The following is a 16,406-nucleotide window of genomic DNA, read 5'->3' as shown; positions in this document are numbered from 1 at the left end:
CCAATCACAGCGCACATCGCGACAAACAGCCCCACTCACAATCACACCTATGGGCAATTTAGAGTGTCCAATTCATGTCGCGTGTTTTTGGGATGTGGGAGGAAACCGGAGGGACACGTGACGGACAAAACGAGTCACTGAATCATAAGCAGCGTTCACTGGTGGATCTTCTGCACTGTAAACTTGAAATCATGTCCTGTGTTGAAACTTTTAAAACGATGAATCCAAAAAAAAAATAATAACGGGGAGATGATGAGATCCGAGCGCGAGCCTTCGACGCTCTCCTTTCCCCGTGCACGCCGCCGAGCGCGTGAGGTAAACGTCCCCGTTCGGGCACCGTGACATCCATTCTTGTTTACCGTGCGCTCGTTCGCGAAAAGCATCTGGTCCACAGGTGCGGGCGTCAAAGCGGATCAGGTTTAACGCCGTCTATTTATACGCGCTCGCTGCGGATTAGGCCAGCGGATGCCACGCCGCTGCCCAATCGGCCTCGGGCTCGCTTGATCCTGGCACTTCCTGCCGCAGCAGCGTTTGGCGGTTATCGTCTGCTCGCGCTTCTCTGGTAAATCTGACGTCATGCGTATTACGGTAGAGGCGGCATTGAGTCTTTGTTCCTTTCGGCTAAAAACTCAAGCGGTCGATTTTAATTTCAGGAAAAAGATGGCCGACAGTCTCACTCGCACAATATCACACGGCTGAGCGCTTTCCAATCTCGCTGACTTAGCGGTACCGCACGTTCCGCCCAGAGGGCTTACGCTCACGAACTGCTGGTCGTTTGGTGACTCCGGTGAGCTAAAAAGATGTCAACGGGTAAAATGAGAGCATTACACGTTCTGACTCCGGGACTCTGCGATGCGCCACCGACGAAATTAGAGAAGCTACTTCTGTAGAAATCTTTCATTCTCCATTTGGTTAAACTAAAAAGCCGATGAGAGAGTACTAAGAGAGGAACTGTGGAACTGCAAGTCTGGTGTGGCGGAGAAATGTGTTAGAATAGTACGGGACGTATATGAGGGCAGGAGAACAGCGGTGAGATGTGTTGGAAGAATGTAAGGTAGAGGTGGGACTGCATCAGGGATCCGCTCTGAGCCCCTTCCTGTTTGCGGCAGTAATGGATAGGCTGACAGATGAGGTTAGACTGGAATCCCCTTGGACCATGACGGTCGCAGATGATACTGTGATCTGCAGTGAAAGCAGGGAACAGGCGGAGGAACAATTAGAAAGATGGAGGTACGCGCTGGAAAGGAGAAAGGAAAACTGAATGAGAGGGGAGCATAGGAGGAAGAGTGAAGAGATAGCGAGGGTGGACGACTTCAAATACTTGGGGTCAACAATCCGGAGCAATGGTGAGTGTGGCAAGGAAGTGAAGAAACTGGTCCAAGCGGGGTGGAACAGTTGGCGGAAGGTGTCTGGTGTTCTATGTGACAAAAGAGTCTCCGCCAGCATGAAAGGCAAAGTCTATAAAACAGTTTTGAGGTCGGACATGGTGATGATTTAGAGATGGTGGAACTGAAGAAACAAACAGGAGCTAGCAGAAATGAAGATGTTGAGGTTCTCGCATGGATAGGATTAGAAATGAGCGCATTAGAGGGACAGCCAAAGTCGGATGTTTTGGAGACAAGGTTCGAGAGAGCAGACTTGGATGGTTTGGACATGTTCGCAGGCGAGAGAGTGAGGACATTGGTAGGAGGATGGTAAGGATGGAGCTGCCAAGGAAGAGCGAGCGAGAGGAAGACCAAAGAGGAGGTTGACGGATGTTGTGAGGGAAGACATGAAGACTGCGGGTGTTAGGAGAGGAGGATGCGCGAGATCGGCTTAGATGGAAAAAGATGACGCGCTGTGGCGACCCCTAACGGGACAAGCCGAAAGAAAAAGAAGAAGATTTGGTTAAATGACACCTGATGCGCAAAGCCCTGCTTTAAACCGTGACATCTGGATTTTTGGCCTGTTTCACTGCCGCTTCCCCCCGCCCAACAATCACCTCTGTACAAATTTTTGTTCTGAACAATAAGGGAGGGAATAAAAATCGATTAAAATGGTGCATTAAATTTTGGCGAAAAAGGACATGTTTGAAGCCACGTCGCCCACTCCTAATACAAAGTAGTCTCAATCTGTCAAAAGGCTCTTTGAACTTGTTTTGGATATCACGCGAGGCAAAAAAATAGACGTCGGCGAACGCAACAATTGCGGCCCCGGCCCGGAAACGTTTGCGCTGTCAGAGCTGTCAGGTGTGTCGACGCGCAGCAAAGTCGCCGAGCTGACACTTACCGCCGCTATTAATAGTGTTCAAAAGAAAAAAAAAAAAAAAAATGCACGTACAGTCGCAGAAAATTTTCATTCTCGTATTAAGATGCACTATTCTTGTAGCGGTGCGCCTTCTTTGTGAAAAATATGATTTTATTCTCATGGGGGGGGGATTCTAAAAATGACTTCTGAGATTATGACAGTTAAAAAAAAAAAAAAAAAGGAAATTCAAATAATTTTTTTCTATGCACGCCACCGCAAAAGAATATGACTCAATTCTCATATTCCGACTTCTTCTCTCCTCTCCAAAAAAATCCTTCCTTTTTTTTTTTGGGGGGGGGAACACGACTTTAATAATAAAATAAAAAAATAAAAAATAAAATTTACTTCACTCTTAAGATATTCTAACCTCCCCCCCCCCCCCAAAAAAATACTGATTTTGTAATAGTTTCTCCTCAAACTAATTTGAGTATTCTTTTACACTTCACCTATTAATCAAACATTTTTAAAAATATTTTAAATATATATTCTCAAAAAAAAGAAAATTTCACTAATATTTGAACAGTTCTCCAAAAATTTTATTCCTGTTAGATTACTTCATGTACTACCACCTAAAAAAAGGTTTGTTGTAAATATTGCAACTTTTTAAAATTTTAAATCACCGCTTTCTGCCCTGTAAAAATTAGTGTAAAAAAATGATTTGACCCTCAAAATATTCTGACTTTGTATATTCTTATTAAAAAAATTGACTATTCTTGTACACTTCACCTGTTAATCACAAATATTTTTAAAAATATTTTAAATATATATTCTCCAAAAATAAAACTTAAATTATATTTAAATATCGCTCAAAAAAAATTATTCCTGTAGTATTACCTTCACCTACACTTCACCTGTTAATCATATTTTTTTATATTATTTTGAATATATATTCTAAAAAAAAAAAACTTCACTTATATTCGAACATCTCTCCAAAAACTTTTTAAAATTTTAAATAACCGCTTTCCGACCTGTATATTTACTGTGGGAAAAAAATGATTTGATTCTCACAATATTCTGACTTTGTATATTTTTTATTAAAAAAAAAAATCAGGTTATTAAAAGTGAAGGAAAACACCAGTGTTTAAAAAGCACACGCACGCGCAGTCTTTCCGACAACAAAGCGATATTTCTCCGCAGCCAACGCAACGCAGGACGTTACGCGGGCCGCGACAAACCAGCCGCTATTTACCGCTAAGCCGTTTTCCAAGTAGGTCACGACGGGGATTAAAAATGAAATAAAAAGTGCATTTCTGTTGCAGTTCAAACCCTTTACAAAGACCTCGCGGATGCGGCGCTGTAAACACGTGCTATAAAAAAAAAAAAAAATCATCAATTCAAACGAAGGTCATTTGGGGATGTCGCCGTTTGGAAGGCGACTTTGCACGTTTTCAGGAGACGGTGCTGAGATCTCTTAAAGGGCCAGCAGTTTTCTATTGATCCCAGCGCACACACGGGGATGAAAGCACGCTATCAGCAGCAGTAAGCAAGACAAATTGAAGACACGGTTACGTCTTCAAAATTTATACGGTGGTTACCTTCTCTTTAATCCTGTACGGCAGTCCAAAGGTTGACTTAAAAAACTAAAAAATTCTCCTGGGAAAAAATGTGAATTTCTTGGAATACCACATGCCCCCCCCCCCCCCCCAATAAAAATAAAGATTTTTTTTTCACGGAAAAATTATTTCAGAAACAAAATATCCAGGTGCATTCACATATCCATATTAAATCATGTGTAATATTTAAATATATTTTTTTTAATTTCATTTTTAGTTTGAAATTTTCTGAACATTAACATGTTTTACAAAAAGCACTTTCTGATCATTATAAAATGGTCTTTTTATGCTCTGACATTTTTTACTTTTATAACACGTGTCAAACCAGAGGCCAGGGGGGCAGATCCGGCCGCCACGTGATTTTATGCGGCCCATGAAGCCAAATCTCGAGTTTCCATTTCCATGATTCTTGTAAAAATCTCATATCACAAATATTGAAGTTGCGATATTACAAGCATTTTTGTTTTGTTACCAAACATGAATAGTTGAAAAACACGTTACGTTACTCTTGATTTCTGATTCGGATTCTGGTTCATAAATTATGTAAACATGTAACAATTAAACTTTTTAAATTGTGTTCACAGTCAAAACGGCCCTCTGAGAGAAACCCCGAACGACAACGTGGGCCGCGAGAGGAATGAGTTTGACGCCCCTGTTTTATAATCTTCTTGTCCTTTCGGCTTGTCCTGTTAGGGGTCACCACAGCGTGTCACCTTAAAACTATTTTTAAAAAAATCCGTCACTCTTTTGAACGATGTAACCCTTAAAAAAAATAAAAAAATAATAAAAAAGTAACTTAATCCTTTTTTTCAGGAAGGCAAATAAATGGCTTCAATTCAAACTTTTATATTTGTTGTTTACTTTTATATTTATTGTCAATCTGACTTGTGGCAAAAAGGATCTTCTGTCACACATCAGCAACTTTTTTCCTTTTTAAAAATAAATCGTACGCTGCGATTCACCCGACGGCTACGCCGCGTCGTGTACACGCTACATTGTTTATTTTTTGTTTTTGCAAACGGAAACCAGAGCTTAGTGCGGCAACCTGACACATGACAACCGGCTGTAAACACTCGCGAGTCCAGAAAGCACGTCGCGGCACGCTCCCCCCGTGTCAAGTTAAGTAGCGGGCGGAGCGCTTACTTTTGGGAGCGGCGCAAGGCGAACGCCGCCCGAGAAATGCCGTCCGCACGCTCACAATCCCACATCGTGTCGGAGTCGCACCGCGAGAGCAAGGCAGTAATTTTTGGTATAGAGTTAATGATCACAAATTATCTGGAAAAAAAAAAAAAAAAAAAAATATTTTAAATCTACAGTAATCTGGTCATTTTTGGGGTGAAAATCATTACTATTAAATAAATAACCCGCCCGAAAAATCCAACTTTAATTATTTATTATATTTTAGCTGTCTGTGGGGGGGGGGGGAACCTACAAGTAATGACCCTCCACCCTCAGAAAAATAATTTTCATAATATTTTTTTTCCCCAAAATACAACTTAAATCTTGCAATTGCTTTTTCTTAAAATAAATAAATAAATAAATCGCCCAAAAATGTTTACATCTACACAAACTGATCATTTTTGGGGTTAAAATCATTACTATTAAATAAATAACCCCCCCTAAAATCCAACTTTATTTGTTTATTATATTTTATCTGTGTGTGTGGAGGGAGGGGTGGACCTACAAGTAATGACCCTCCCCCCTCAGAAAAATTTAAATTTTCACAATGTTTTTTTTTTCTTCAAAATGCAACTTAAATCTTGTGATTACTTTTTTCTTAAAAAAAAAAAAAAAAACACCCAAAAATACTTTACATCTAGAGATAATTTTTGGGGTGAAAATCTCAACTATTAAATAAATAAATACCCCCCCCCCTGTAAAGTCCAACTTCATTTGTTTACTATATTTTACCAGTGTGTGTGTGTGTGGGTGGGAGGAGATGTGACTTAATTCTTGCGATATTACAACTTTGCACAAAAAATTATGCAATTTTCTGGAGAAATAAAAACGGGGGGGGGGGGGGTGCGCGCTTCATTTTGGTTATGTTTACATTATGTTCCCTGAGGTCACGGCAGCCCCGTTTGCCTGAAATGTATGAATCCATTAATTGTAGCCATTTTTTTTTTTTTTTTTTTAATCTCTGCATTCAATTTTTGCAGCGTTTTTTTCCACGCTAACAGTGACATGTCGCAGGTGGGTTGGGGTGAGGGGGGTGGAGTGGGGGGCAAGTGAACTGTTGAGTCCCAGAGGCTCACAGGTGCACTCGGTTCCGGCCCGCGGCGTACAACGGAAGCTCGTGTCTTCCCTCCCCGGCCTGTCGCGTTCTAATGGGGCTCCCTCGTGTTTCGAAGGATGAAACGTAAACACGAAGTTTATGACCTCGGTAGAATCAAAATGAACTCCCGTCCAGCCCGCCCCCGGAATCGGCGTCAGCACAGGGGGGCCGCATACCTACGCTCAATAAATAACGTATAATAAATACATCTGTTGTATCAAAACATGCGACTGAGCTTGTTATCCACATACAAACTGCCAGAAAAAACCCCTGACATACGGAAGCTAACAAATGAAAACTAAATTAAAACTGTCCCTTTTCTACCGCAAAAATATGATTATGAATTCTGACTGTTCTGCTCTATGTCCATGACACCCAATTTCACAAAGCTAACAAAAAATACATTAAAATTAAGCCTTTTTTCCTGTGAATTTTGACTATTTCACTCAATAACCACAACAGGGAAAACCTATTAAAACATATTTTAGAGAGCTAAAGAAATGAAAAAAAAAATGTTTAGTACTTTTTTTCAAAAGAAAAAAAAACCTTGTAAATAGCACATTACAATTTAATAATAATTAAAAAAAGGCCTTTAATTTACGTCCACTCCCCCCCTCCAAAAAAAACAACAAAAAAAAAAAAAAACTGGGAAAATTGCACTATTTCGGTGTATAAGTACAACTTGGGGGCGGGGACGACACACCATTTGCAAACATAATCAACAAAAAAAAATTTGGGGGGATTCAAAATCAGACTCCACCCAAAAATTTGCTGCGCTTTTCTACAAGATTTCGATTCCACCAGTTGTTTTTCCCCCAGTCGGAACAAAATCTATCAATCGCTCCAATCTAGTAGATGACATGACAACGACCTGACAACACAAGAAGGAATAATGGGCCATATACACTCCCAAGTCCAGAAAGCGCGTTGCGGCACGCTTCCGTGTCAAGATAATTCCGAAGCAATCTGTTCCAGGCGCGAGGGCTGGAGGGGGTTTACCTTTGGGAGCGTCTCAGGCGAGCTCTTCCCAACAAATGCGGCGCGCCAAAGTTGGACAGCGGCGTCCACGCGCTACAATCCCACATGCCGTCCGAGTCGGGGCAAAGAAGCCGAGCGGCGGGATCGCCCGACGGGAAGCGGCGGCGTTGGTGCGCCGCGTTCGGCTGCGGCATGAGGACGAGCCGTCCTCCCCTCGGACCAGAGACGTAATCCCGGGAGGATCCCGAGGGGACGATCCAGGTCGGGTTGCAGCGGAGCCGCGATGTGCGGGAGCAGCTGACTCTTTGTTTGCGCGTCACGGGCACCTACCAGCGATTACGCGGAAGGAGGGAGCGAGGGAAGGAGGGAAGGAGGGATAGGGAGGAGGAGGGGCTGCAGCATCATCTCTTGTCTGGCTCGCGTCCAAAAATCTGACGGGTCAGTCGGTGTATTAAATATGGGAATTCCACCAGTTGTGACGCAAAAAAAAAAAAAAAAGAAGATACGGGTCGTCCTGAGTTACAAGCAAAAAAATGCAACTTGGTAGACAGTTAACAAGTCGAAAAAAATAAAAATTAAAAAAAAAAAAGACGTTGCAAGATGTTAATTCTCTGTCCCAGGTTAAGTTTACTGTCAAACTAAAAAAAAAAAAAAAATGTATTTTAAACAACCACATGATCCCTATCTTAATGCTAACACAATGCCATAGATGGGCTAACTAAACTAGCATCAATGTGATTGTGTTAAGGACCCCTAGAGCAACGGACATTTGAAGACAAACTGTGTATCCACACATGTATACAGTACACCGTAATTCCCGGCCTACAGAGCACACTTGGTTATTACCCTCACCCAGTACATTTGTAAAGGAAATACCATTTGGTACATATATAGGCCGCACCCATGTAAAAGCCGCAAGGGCCCACATTGAAACACAAGATATTTACAAAGAAAGACTGCACACAGAGTTTAACGTGAACGCTAGCACCCCCGTGCTAACGCTAACACCACGCTAATCCTAGCACTGGGCTAACAGGGTTGTTAAAAAAAAAAAAAAAAAAAAAAAAAAAAACCACACCACTGGTAAAAATCACTGAGACACGGCAGTAACACGCTAGTGCAGCGCTAACAGGGCCGGACGGTAAAAGTCACTTCCTCGGCACATATATTCCACCGGACTCACTCTTACCTTTTCCGCTCGAGTGCCCCATTGCGGCCGTTATAAAAAAAATGCACAAATTAGCCGCACCGCCGCATAAGCTGCAGGGTTGAAAGCGTGTGAAAAAAGTCGCTATTTATAGGCCGGAAATTACGGTACAATAATAATTTAGCACAATTCTTAATTATTTTGCGAATCGTGAACATTTCTGAATAAATGATGCTCCGTTATAATTACCATGTTTTAAAAAGAAAATAGGGAGAAAAAAGGAAAAACTAAGCAGTGATTTTTGTCAACAAAAAAAAAAAGAAGCACAAGTGCGTTTCCACAAATAACATGGAAAAGGTTTACGAAAAAAAAATTGGAAAATGATTTTATAAAGTACAGCACTGTAGAGCGCCATTTTTCAATCCTTAAAAGCACAAGTGGTTAAAAAAAAAAAAAAAAAGATTCATATTAAGCTACAGCTCCTGCAATACTGTTTCATAAAAAAAAAATAATAATAATAATGTGTGAATGCGTGTTAAAGCATTGCAAGAAGTATCGCGTCAGGTACTCGTACCGTAAGGAAACGACCGCCACAAGTATCGGGAAAAAAAAACAAACAAACAAACAGCACCCGAGACGAGCACACCGCGACGTGGCCGCTCCCACTTCGGCCCTTTGATCAGACTCGGAAAAGTGCGCGCGCGGTCGCACCGCCGCGCGCATTTTATCGCGCCGCTGATGAATTTGTCGGTTGGGAGAAGCTCGGGTTGTGGGGGGGGGGGGACGACAACTTTCGGAATGGAGGCACGACCTCAAGGGAAAGAGCAAAGTCCCGGCGGCGCAGACCTAAAAAGCCGCAATAAACGTTGAGCGATAAGAGCCGACGTGCACGCGTGTGACTTTTTCTCGGCTGCGTTTGCGCCTCAGGTTTGATATCCACGGTCAATATTTCGGGGTTCACTTTTACGCAACACGAGAAACAACACACATACGCGCACACCCTCTAAACGCATTGTATCGCCAATGTACGATACCACAGGTATATCATATTTATTGTTTACACCTGTAACATATCATATTTACACCATATGTACTGTGCTAAGGGTCGATATACCTGTAAAGCACCCTTTACAAAAAGTTCTGTGTGTACTTTTACATCATACACGGTCTGAACACCAAATTGTTATATTCGATTTCTATTTTTTATTGCTGATTTTGGAATACAGCGATTGTTATTTTGCATCATTTTGAATAGTAGCGTAATTCCCGGCCTACAGAGCGCACCTGGTTACAAGCCTCACCGAGTGCATTTGTAAAGGAAATACCATTTGGCACATACGTACGCCGCAGCTGTGTAAAAGCTAACGCTAGTGCCCACGTCGAAACACGAGATATTTACAAAGACGATACGCAGAAAGAGTTTAACACTAATGCCGCGTTAGTGCTAACGCTAGGGCTGTGCCAAAGCTAATGCTAACACCGCACTAGCGCTAATGCTAACGCTAGCGCTACCAGGGCCAGTTAAAACAAAACAAAACGTACTGGTAAATATCACTGAGACACGCCAGTAACACAGCAGCAACACCAGCGCAGCGCTAACGACAGCGCAGCAACTAACAAGTCAGTTCCTCGGCACATACATTCCACCGGTCTCACTCTTACATTTTCTGCTCAAGTGCCCCCTTGCGGCCGTTAGAAAAAAATGCACAAATTAGCCACATCACCGCATAAACCGCGGGGTTGAAAGCGTATGAAAAAAGTTGCGTTTTATAGGCCGGAAATTACAGTACACACCTCTACTGTTTTACATCATAAATCTCTTTACATTTACAAAATATTGAAAGTGATATAAAGCTCTAATGTACTCTCTGTGTCTAAAGCTCTATGATATATTTGCATATTTAAATGATTGAACTTATTCTTTCCACCCTATTTCATGTCGCTCATGTACTAGATTTACATTTTATATTGTCCATATCTAATATACTGTAGTATTTTTTCCCACATTTATTGGTCCGTTCACCGACAATGTACCGTGTTGACGTCATATACTGTATACATATCACATTTATATATGGTTTATAGAACAATAACGGACCGTATTAAATACTATATAGCTCTATAGCCATAGTTTACATTTTGCATGTCGACACAGCAGCAAAGTTCCATGCGGGGGTGTGATTAGCCGCATTGTCAGCTTCAGTTTGACCCCCGGCACTGTGCGAGGACCGACGCGAGGGGAGGCAGCCGCGCCGAGGTCCGACGAGACCACCGGACTTATCGCCGGCCGATAAGCGCCAGAACCGTCGTCCGTCAGCTTCCCCCGTGATCCGGAGTTACTGTCGGGCGCGTGCGTGCTTCCCGTCCCCGCCGGCCTCGGCTCTAATTGTGGCTGCGCTCTCCTTCGGTGCTCCACTTACGACGTGACGCTTCGCACGGGGGTGGGCCAAAGTCAAACTCTCGGCACCAACACGGAGGTCACCGGCTCTTTACGCCGGCTGGCTAATGACTTGAGTCTCTCACAGCACGAGAACCGAAGAGGTTTAGCCTTGGCTACGGATCCCGCAAGATGGTGGCAAAAGCATGATTTTTCAATTAGACAGGGCCAAGGCTTCTCTGAAAGAAGCTCCTCCACTCACTTCAAGCTAGTTCTTTAGCACCAAAATGCCACGGGATGGCACTAAAGCAAAACTTTTATATTAGACACGGTTTTGGCCTGAACACAAAAACCTGCAACGAGTAAAATAGCGAATTTCCGAAAAGCGAATCACGAATATGTGAGGAGGAAATGTCCTCAAAGCGGCAAAGTACACAGCTCATGTTAGGACTGCTTTATCGCGGTCTATAACAACAACAAAAACTAAAATCGGTAAAGCAACACCACCATGCGTGCATGCAGTCATGAACCCCCGTTACATCGACGACTGCGTACAGGAGTGAGATTTAATTTTTTTTCCTATCTTACTAGCCAAGTAACTAGCTAATTAGCTACCTAGCTAAGCGAAACGGACAGACTGACAAAGCGTGTACTAGCAATTTATCGTTTGTCACATAACAAAAATGTAACGGCAAAGTAAACTACAAAATGGTGCCGCTGGGATGAACACCAAAACAGCAGGAGGCCAGGTTCCCCCACATCCTCCCAAAAAAACCGCAAATTGGCAAAACTCCTGCTGAGTCCAACTACCATAGACCAAATTTTACCCCAACAGACGATACAAGGCCTCTTTACACTCGCTCGTGTGGCGACGGCGCTAACCTCACCGCGGCTCTCCCGCGGGTAGTTCGCCTTTATACCCACGAGCGCGGTTTTTGAAAATCTGCTCCAGTTCTTCTCCAAGTTAGTGTTGCTCCGGCTTGCATTAGCTAGGACGCCACAGGTTGGAGTTTCCTCCGCGCATTTCGGTCCTTTCCGGTAGCCGTTTTTAACTTTCCTTCGCTCGTTGGCCGTTCGTGCTTGGGGGCGATCCATCGAACCGCCGTAGCCGACGGGATCGCCGGCTACAACCCCAACATCGCGTTGGGTGGCTAACGAACCGCCGTAGGCGACGGGATGGACGGCTACAAACTCAACATCGTGTTGGGCGGCTATCCGCCTCGAGTAGCCGAATCCGAAAGATCGACGCTATCGGAACTCCGTTCGTGCTGGTGTCGCGATCTCGACAAATATCAACATCGACTCGACGATAACGTCGCCCCCTACGATACGCGTCATCTCTTCAACTGTGCTCAAAAACCGACCACGCTGACGGTGGAACATCTGTGGAGCGCCCCGGCCGATCCGGCTCGCCCTCTGGACCTCGATACGGAATAACGACCGTCGTACTTGGCTACAACGACAACGTTCGTCCGTGTAACATTGAACAAAGCGACAACAACGGCGACCGTGGAATAAATGGACCAAAACGACCGGATGATACGTTTAACCATGCTGCATAATCGGTCCAAAAGGTGGCGACGTAGTTGGTATGTGGAGCCGGGAGAAACGGCGAGTACATCATCGCGGCGTGCGACTGAAACGGACCAATCGCGAGAGACGATCTCCCTGCAGCAACTTTATTTTTTTGACGCGTGCGTGCGGTAAGCTACGCGGAGGTGCCGCGCGGGTCACGTGACGCAACGCGGGCGTTGTCGACCGCGGGACTACAATCTTGATTTCACGCGATTTCGCGCCCCCCCCCCCCAAGCGCACAAACGCAGTCGTTCCCCGATCGAGCCGAGCAGACGGCGCTCAGACGGAGCGAATCGCCGCCTCTTTGATGTGCTGCAAATCCTGCTTAGCACATGAAAAGCGAGCATGAAGGCAACATTGCAGTGGGGGGGGGGGGCCTTGCATCTGCCTGCGGGTGGGGCTGTATCACCGAGGGATGCTTTCAAAGATGGGGGGTTGGTGGCGGTTCAAGAGTTTTACGCGGTGCGTTTCCATGACGTCGTATTCAGGGCGCTCAGGTGGAGTTTGTAAATGAGGTCGGATCTGAGTCGAGTTCTGGTTTGGCCGCTTTGAGAGCTGGCAAAAACAAAACGTCTGTCTTCGCCGCAGTTTTTTTTTTGGGGGGGTACAAACACGCTCTGACGCAGGACGACGTCTGCCGTTTTTGGATCGATACTGTACGGAACCGGCGGCGCGCCTGGACGGGATGCACAGCACTTGATCTATGTTGATGAAATAACATTTTCCTCTCAAAATTGGACACTCATCTCAAAGGGCTCTCATATTTTGAAAATTTGGGGAAAAAAACTGTTCTCACAGCGGTTTATAAATACCGTTGATATACATTTGACAGAAATTACAGCCTTTTTGAATGACTTTTCAAGAGGGTACACTTACAGTGGCTATAAAAAGTCTTCACACCCCAGGCTCATATTCCCATTTTTTTGTGATGCAAAAATATTTAGATCAAGACAAATAATTGCAATTTTTCCGTGACTAATGTGACCTACAATCTGTACAACTGAATTTGAGAGAGAACATAAAAATAATAAAACTAAAAAATAAAAATAACAGACCCGGCAGTAACACAGCAGCAACATGCTAGCACAGTGCTAATGGTAGCATGATGCTAACGGGTTAAAAAAAAAAAAATACCGGTAAAAATCACTGAGATGCGGCAGTAACACAGCAGCAACATGCTAGCAGGGACGGTTAAAAAAACAAAACAAAGAAAAAACAGTGAAAGTAAAAATCACAGACGCGGAAGTAACACAGCAGCAACACGCGAGCACAGTGCTAATGCTAGCACAGCGCTAAAAAAAAAAACCATACAATTAAAAATCACTGCGACGCAGCGGTAACAGCAGCAACACGCGAGCACAGCGCTAATGGGGCCTGTTTAAAAAATAAACATACTGGTAAAAGCCACTTCCTCGACACATACATTCCACCGGTCTCACTCTTCCCTTTTCTGCTCGAGTGTCCCCTTGCGGCCGTCACAAAAAAAAAAAAAAAAAAATGCACACTGCATAAGCCGCAGGGTTGAAAGCGTGTGAAAAAAGTCGCGGCTTATAGTCCGGAAATTACGGTAGTCAGGAAATGCCTGCTAGAAAAGCTGAACTGAGGTTAAGGTCATCTTACATATCAGAAACACTTGAACAGGGGTGTGTAGACTTTTTATATGCACCGTATCATTGGGGCAGTTTTCTCTATGCAGCAAAAATAAATAAATAGATCATTTCGGAATAAGGCCGTAACATCAAATGTGGGATAAAAGTCAAGCGCGTCGAGCACTTCGTGGCGGTATCGCACCGCGCCGTGCGGCTATTTTGATCCCCGGCGCAGCAGGTGGTCGTGGTGCGCGTGGCGCGTCGCTCGCTTACCTCCAGAAGTGAAAGGCGTGCAGCGGGCTGCACGGGCTGCACGGGCTAGTGGGAGTGGGGCTCAAGCTCCGAGGCGTGAGGCTGCAAGTTAAACGGAGGAAAGTGAAATGGAGATGTCGTTTGTCGCGCACACAAGGCTAGATTTCTAAAAATCGGACACGTGCTCTCGGGCAAGGCGTTTGTCGCGGGAGGAGAACGCGTTTGACATTGCGCGTCCTCTGACGTAGACAAAAAGGCATCTCGGCGTGTCGCTGCGGTGTCGGGGTCACCCCGAGGTGAGCAGATTTTACTGCAATGGATTTAGGCGCTCATTTGCGTCGGATTACGCCCGCGTGACAATCCTTCATGAGCCGCAAGTCGAGTTCAGGAAAAAAAGGAAAATTCCGGTGGGTCGGAGTAACGACGTATCCAAGAGGTCATGTAATATGTACTTTATCTTGATAATGTGATGTCAAATGTTTTGACAAGATTTTTTTTAAATCGACAATTGGGAATTTTCAGATGCGCCGCCATTTTGGCGAGTCGCACGACCTACGTGCGCCGATGTGACGTGTTACGTGCCCTTCCAAATGCTCGATTACATGGGACGCCAATTATCCTCGTCTGATGAAGAAATAGCAGTATCGGTTGATCGGGGAAAACGGAGGAGTACTTCCATACAGATTTGAACCTGTGGCTGTAAATAATGGCGCCTAGCGGCAGAGCCGTGAGCTCGCTCCGCCGCGAGCGAGCTACGGCGCTCGGCTGTAAATAATATCAAACATTCGGATGGTTCTTCGCGGGGTCTGACGAGGAGGACGGGGAGCGAGCTCACGACTCCACCACTCTGTACGGAAGTATTCCTCCGTCTTCCCGATCAACCGATACTTCATCAGATGAGGATAAATCAGAGAAATCTGCGCTAGGCATAATGGCGTGCCATGTAATCCAGCGCTTGGAACGGCACGTAACACGTCACATCCGCCCACGTAGGTCACGTGACTCGCGAAAATGGCAGCGCCCCTTTAAATAACAGTAACGGAAAAATTCTCATTCGTCCCTTGCTACAACACAAACGGCCCATTGAAAATGCAACGTTTGCTGTAATCCTTTTTAAGACTGGAATTTGGACTACAGGCCTTCATTTTTTTTTATATATATATATATTTGTCCACCAGATGGTGTGACTTTCCCCTCATTGAAAGCATGCGGCAGTATTTGACAACTTTTAATGTTGCGTTGCAAAAACGGTCAAATCTACAGATGTGACTGCATCTGAAGATCACTTGAATGGCAAGAAGTAGCGCCATCTGATGGACGAACATAAAAAAAATAACATTGAACGCCAGTGACGTCATTGGAAACTATTCATGTTTCATCTAAATATGTCATTTACGATCTGCAAACGTCCTGGCATGACGTTCCAAAGTAGTTTGGGAAGCGGGATAAGAATACGCGGGTTTTTACGCACTGTATTAACTGGTGTGAATCAAGGGCCCCCCTCCCCTCCTCTACCGGTACTTGCTCAAGAGCAGACAGTTCGGAGTAACCATTCAAAAACAAAAAACGACAAACGTGGTAAACTGTTGGGCCAAGTTTTTCTCTAGACTTAAACCCAACGGAGCATGCGTTTTACCCGCTAAAGAGCAGATGGAAAACAAACAAGTACAGTCGTCCTTGGCTTCCGACGGTCCCCACGGTTCCCGACTTCAAGGTATCGGTTTTAAAAGCCTTCCCTCTACTGTTGCTGGTACCGATTTCCAGCGTGGACCCCACGGGAGAGGGGAACGAGTCGGGCGTCTGAAGGTCGACCGTGTATGTAGACAAACGCACGTGCAAATGGAAAATTTCGAATAACTGATAGAAGCTGAGGAATACGTGGTCCACTTTAGCGTAATTATGTATTTAAGCTAGCTAAATTAGTATTAAAGATTGTTAGCTTAGGTTAGCGACAGATTTTGACACGACTTAGTGTCCGTACAAATTCGGGGAGTCGGAACGGAACGCCGTCTTGAAATCGAGCGCCACCTGTGGTACGGCTACCTGCTGTTGTCATATCAATAATTAGCTCGAGAAGAGATAACGCAATACCGTTTTGTCGCAGCCCGAGTTGAACTAGTTGAGCGCGCGTGTGTACCGTAATCCTATTAAGAAAGAATGTATGACAACCTTGACGGTCCGTCCGTGGAAAAACAGAACACCCGCGAATGTGTTACGAGTGCAAAAAAAAAACTGCACCCGAGAAATATGTCTACCCCCCCCCCCACCCCCATTGCGGATTAGGAACGGGCAACAGAAGCGGGGGGGAAAATGCCTCGACGCCGCCGACGACCAGGAGACGGCGGGGAAAATGCAGCCGTAGTCGGTCGCAACG

The 16,406-nt window shown here is 44.7% G+C and overlaps 1 protein-coding gene across 4 annotated transcripts in view; it reads right to left on the bottom strand.

The window, feature by feature from the left end:
- mast4 (microtubule associated serine/threonine kinase family member 4) overlaps positions 1-16,406 on the bottom strand; it is a 71,564-nt gene that overhangs the window by 25,296 nt on the left and 29,862 nt on the right. For 3 of the 4 annotated variants that reach the window (XM_061800525.1, XM_061800526.1, XM_061800528.1), the window contains one exon: positions 14,054-14,134. The exons of the other annotated variant lie outside the window; for it this stretch is intronic. In XM_061800525.1, coding sequence (XP_061656509.1) covers positions 14,054-14,134 — 81 coding nt within the window. The remainder of the gene's footprint in view (positions 1-14,053; positions 14,135-16,406) is intronic. 4 annotated transcript variants of the gene reach the window in all.

This window comes from Syngnathoides biaculeatus, chromosome 17, assembly GCF_019802595.1.
Source record: "Syngnathoides biaculeatus isolate LvHL_M chromosome 17, ASM1980259v1, whole genome shotgun sequence".
NCBI classification, from domain to species: Eukaryota; Metazoa; Chordata; class Actinopteri; order Syngnathiformes; family Syngnathidae; genus Syngnathoides; species Syngnathoides biaculeatus.
This window is presented reverse-complemented; position numbering and strand designations above follow the sequence as displayed.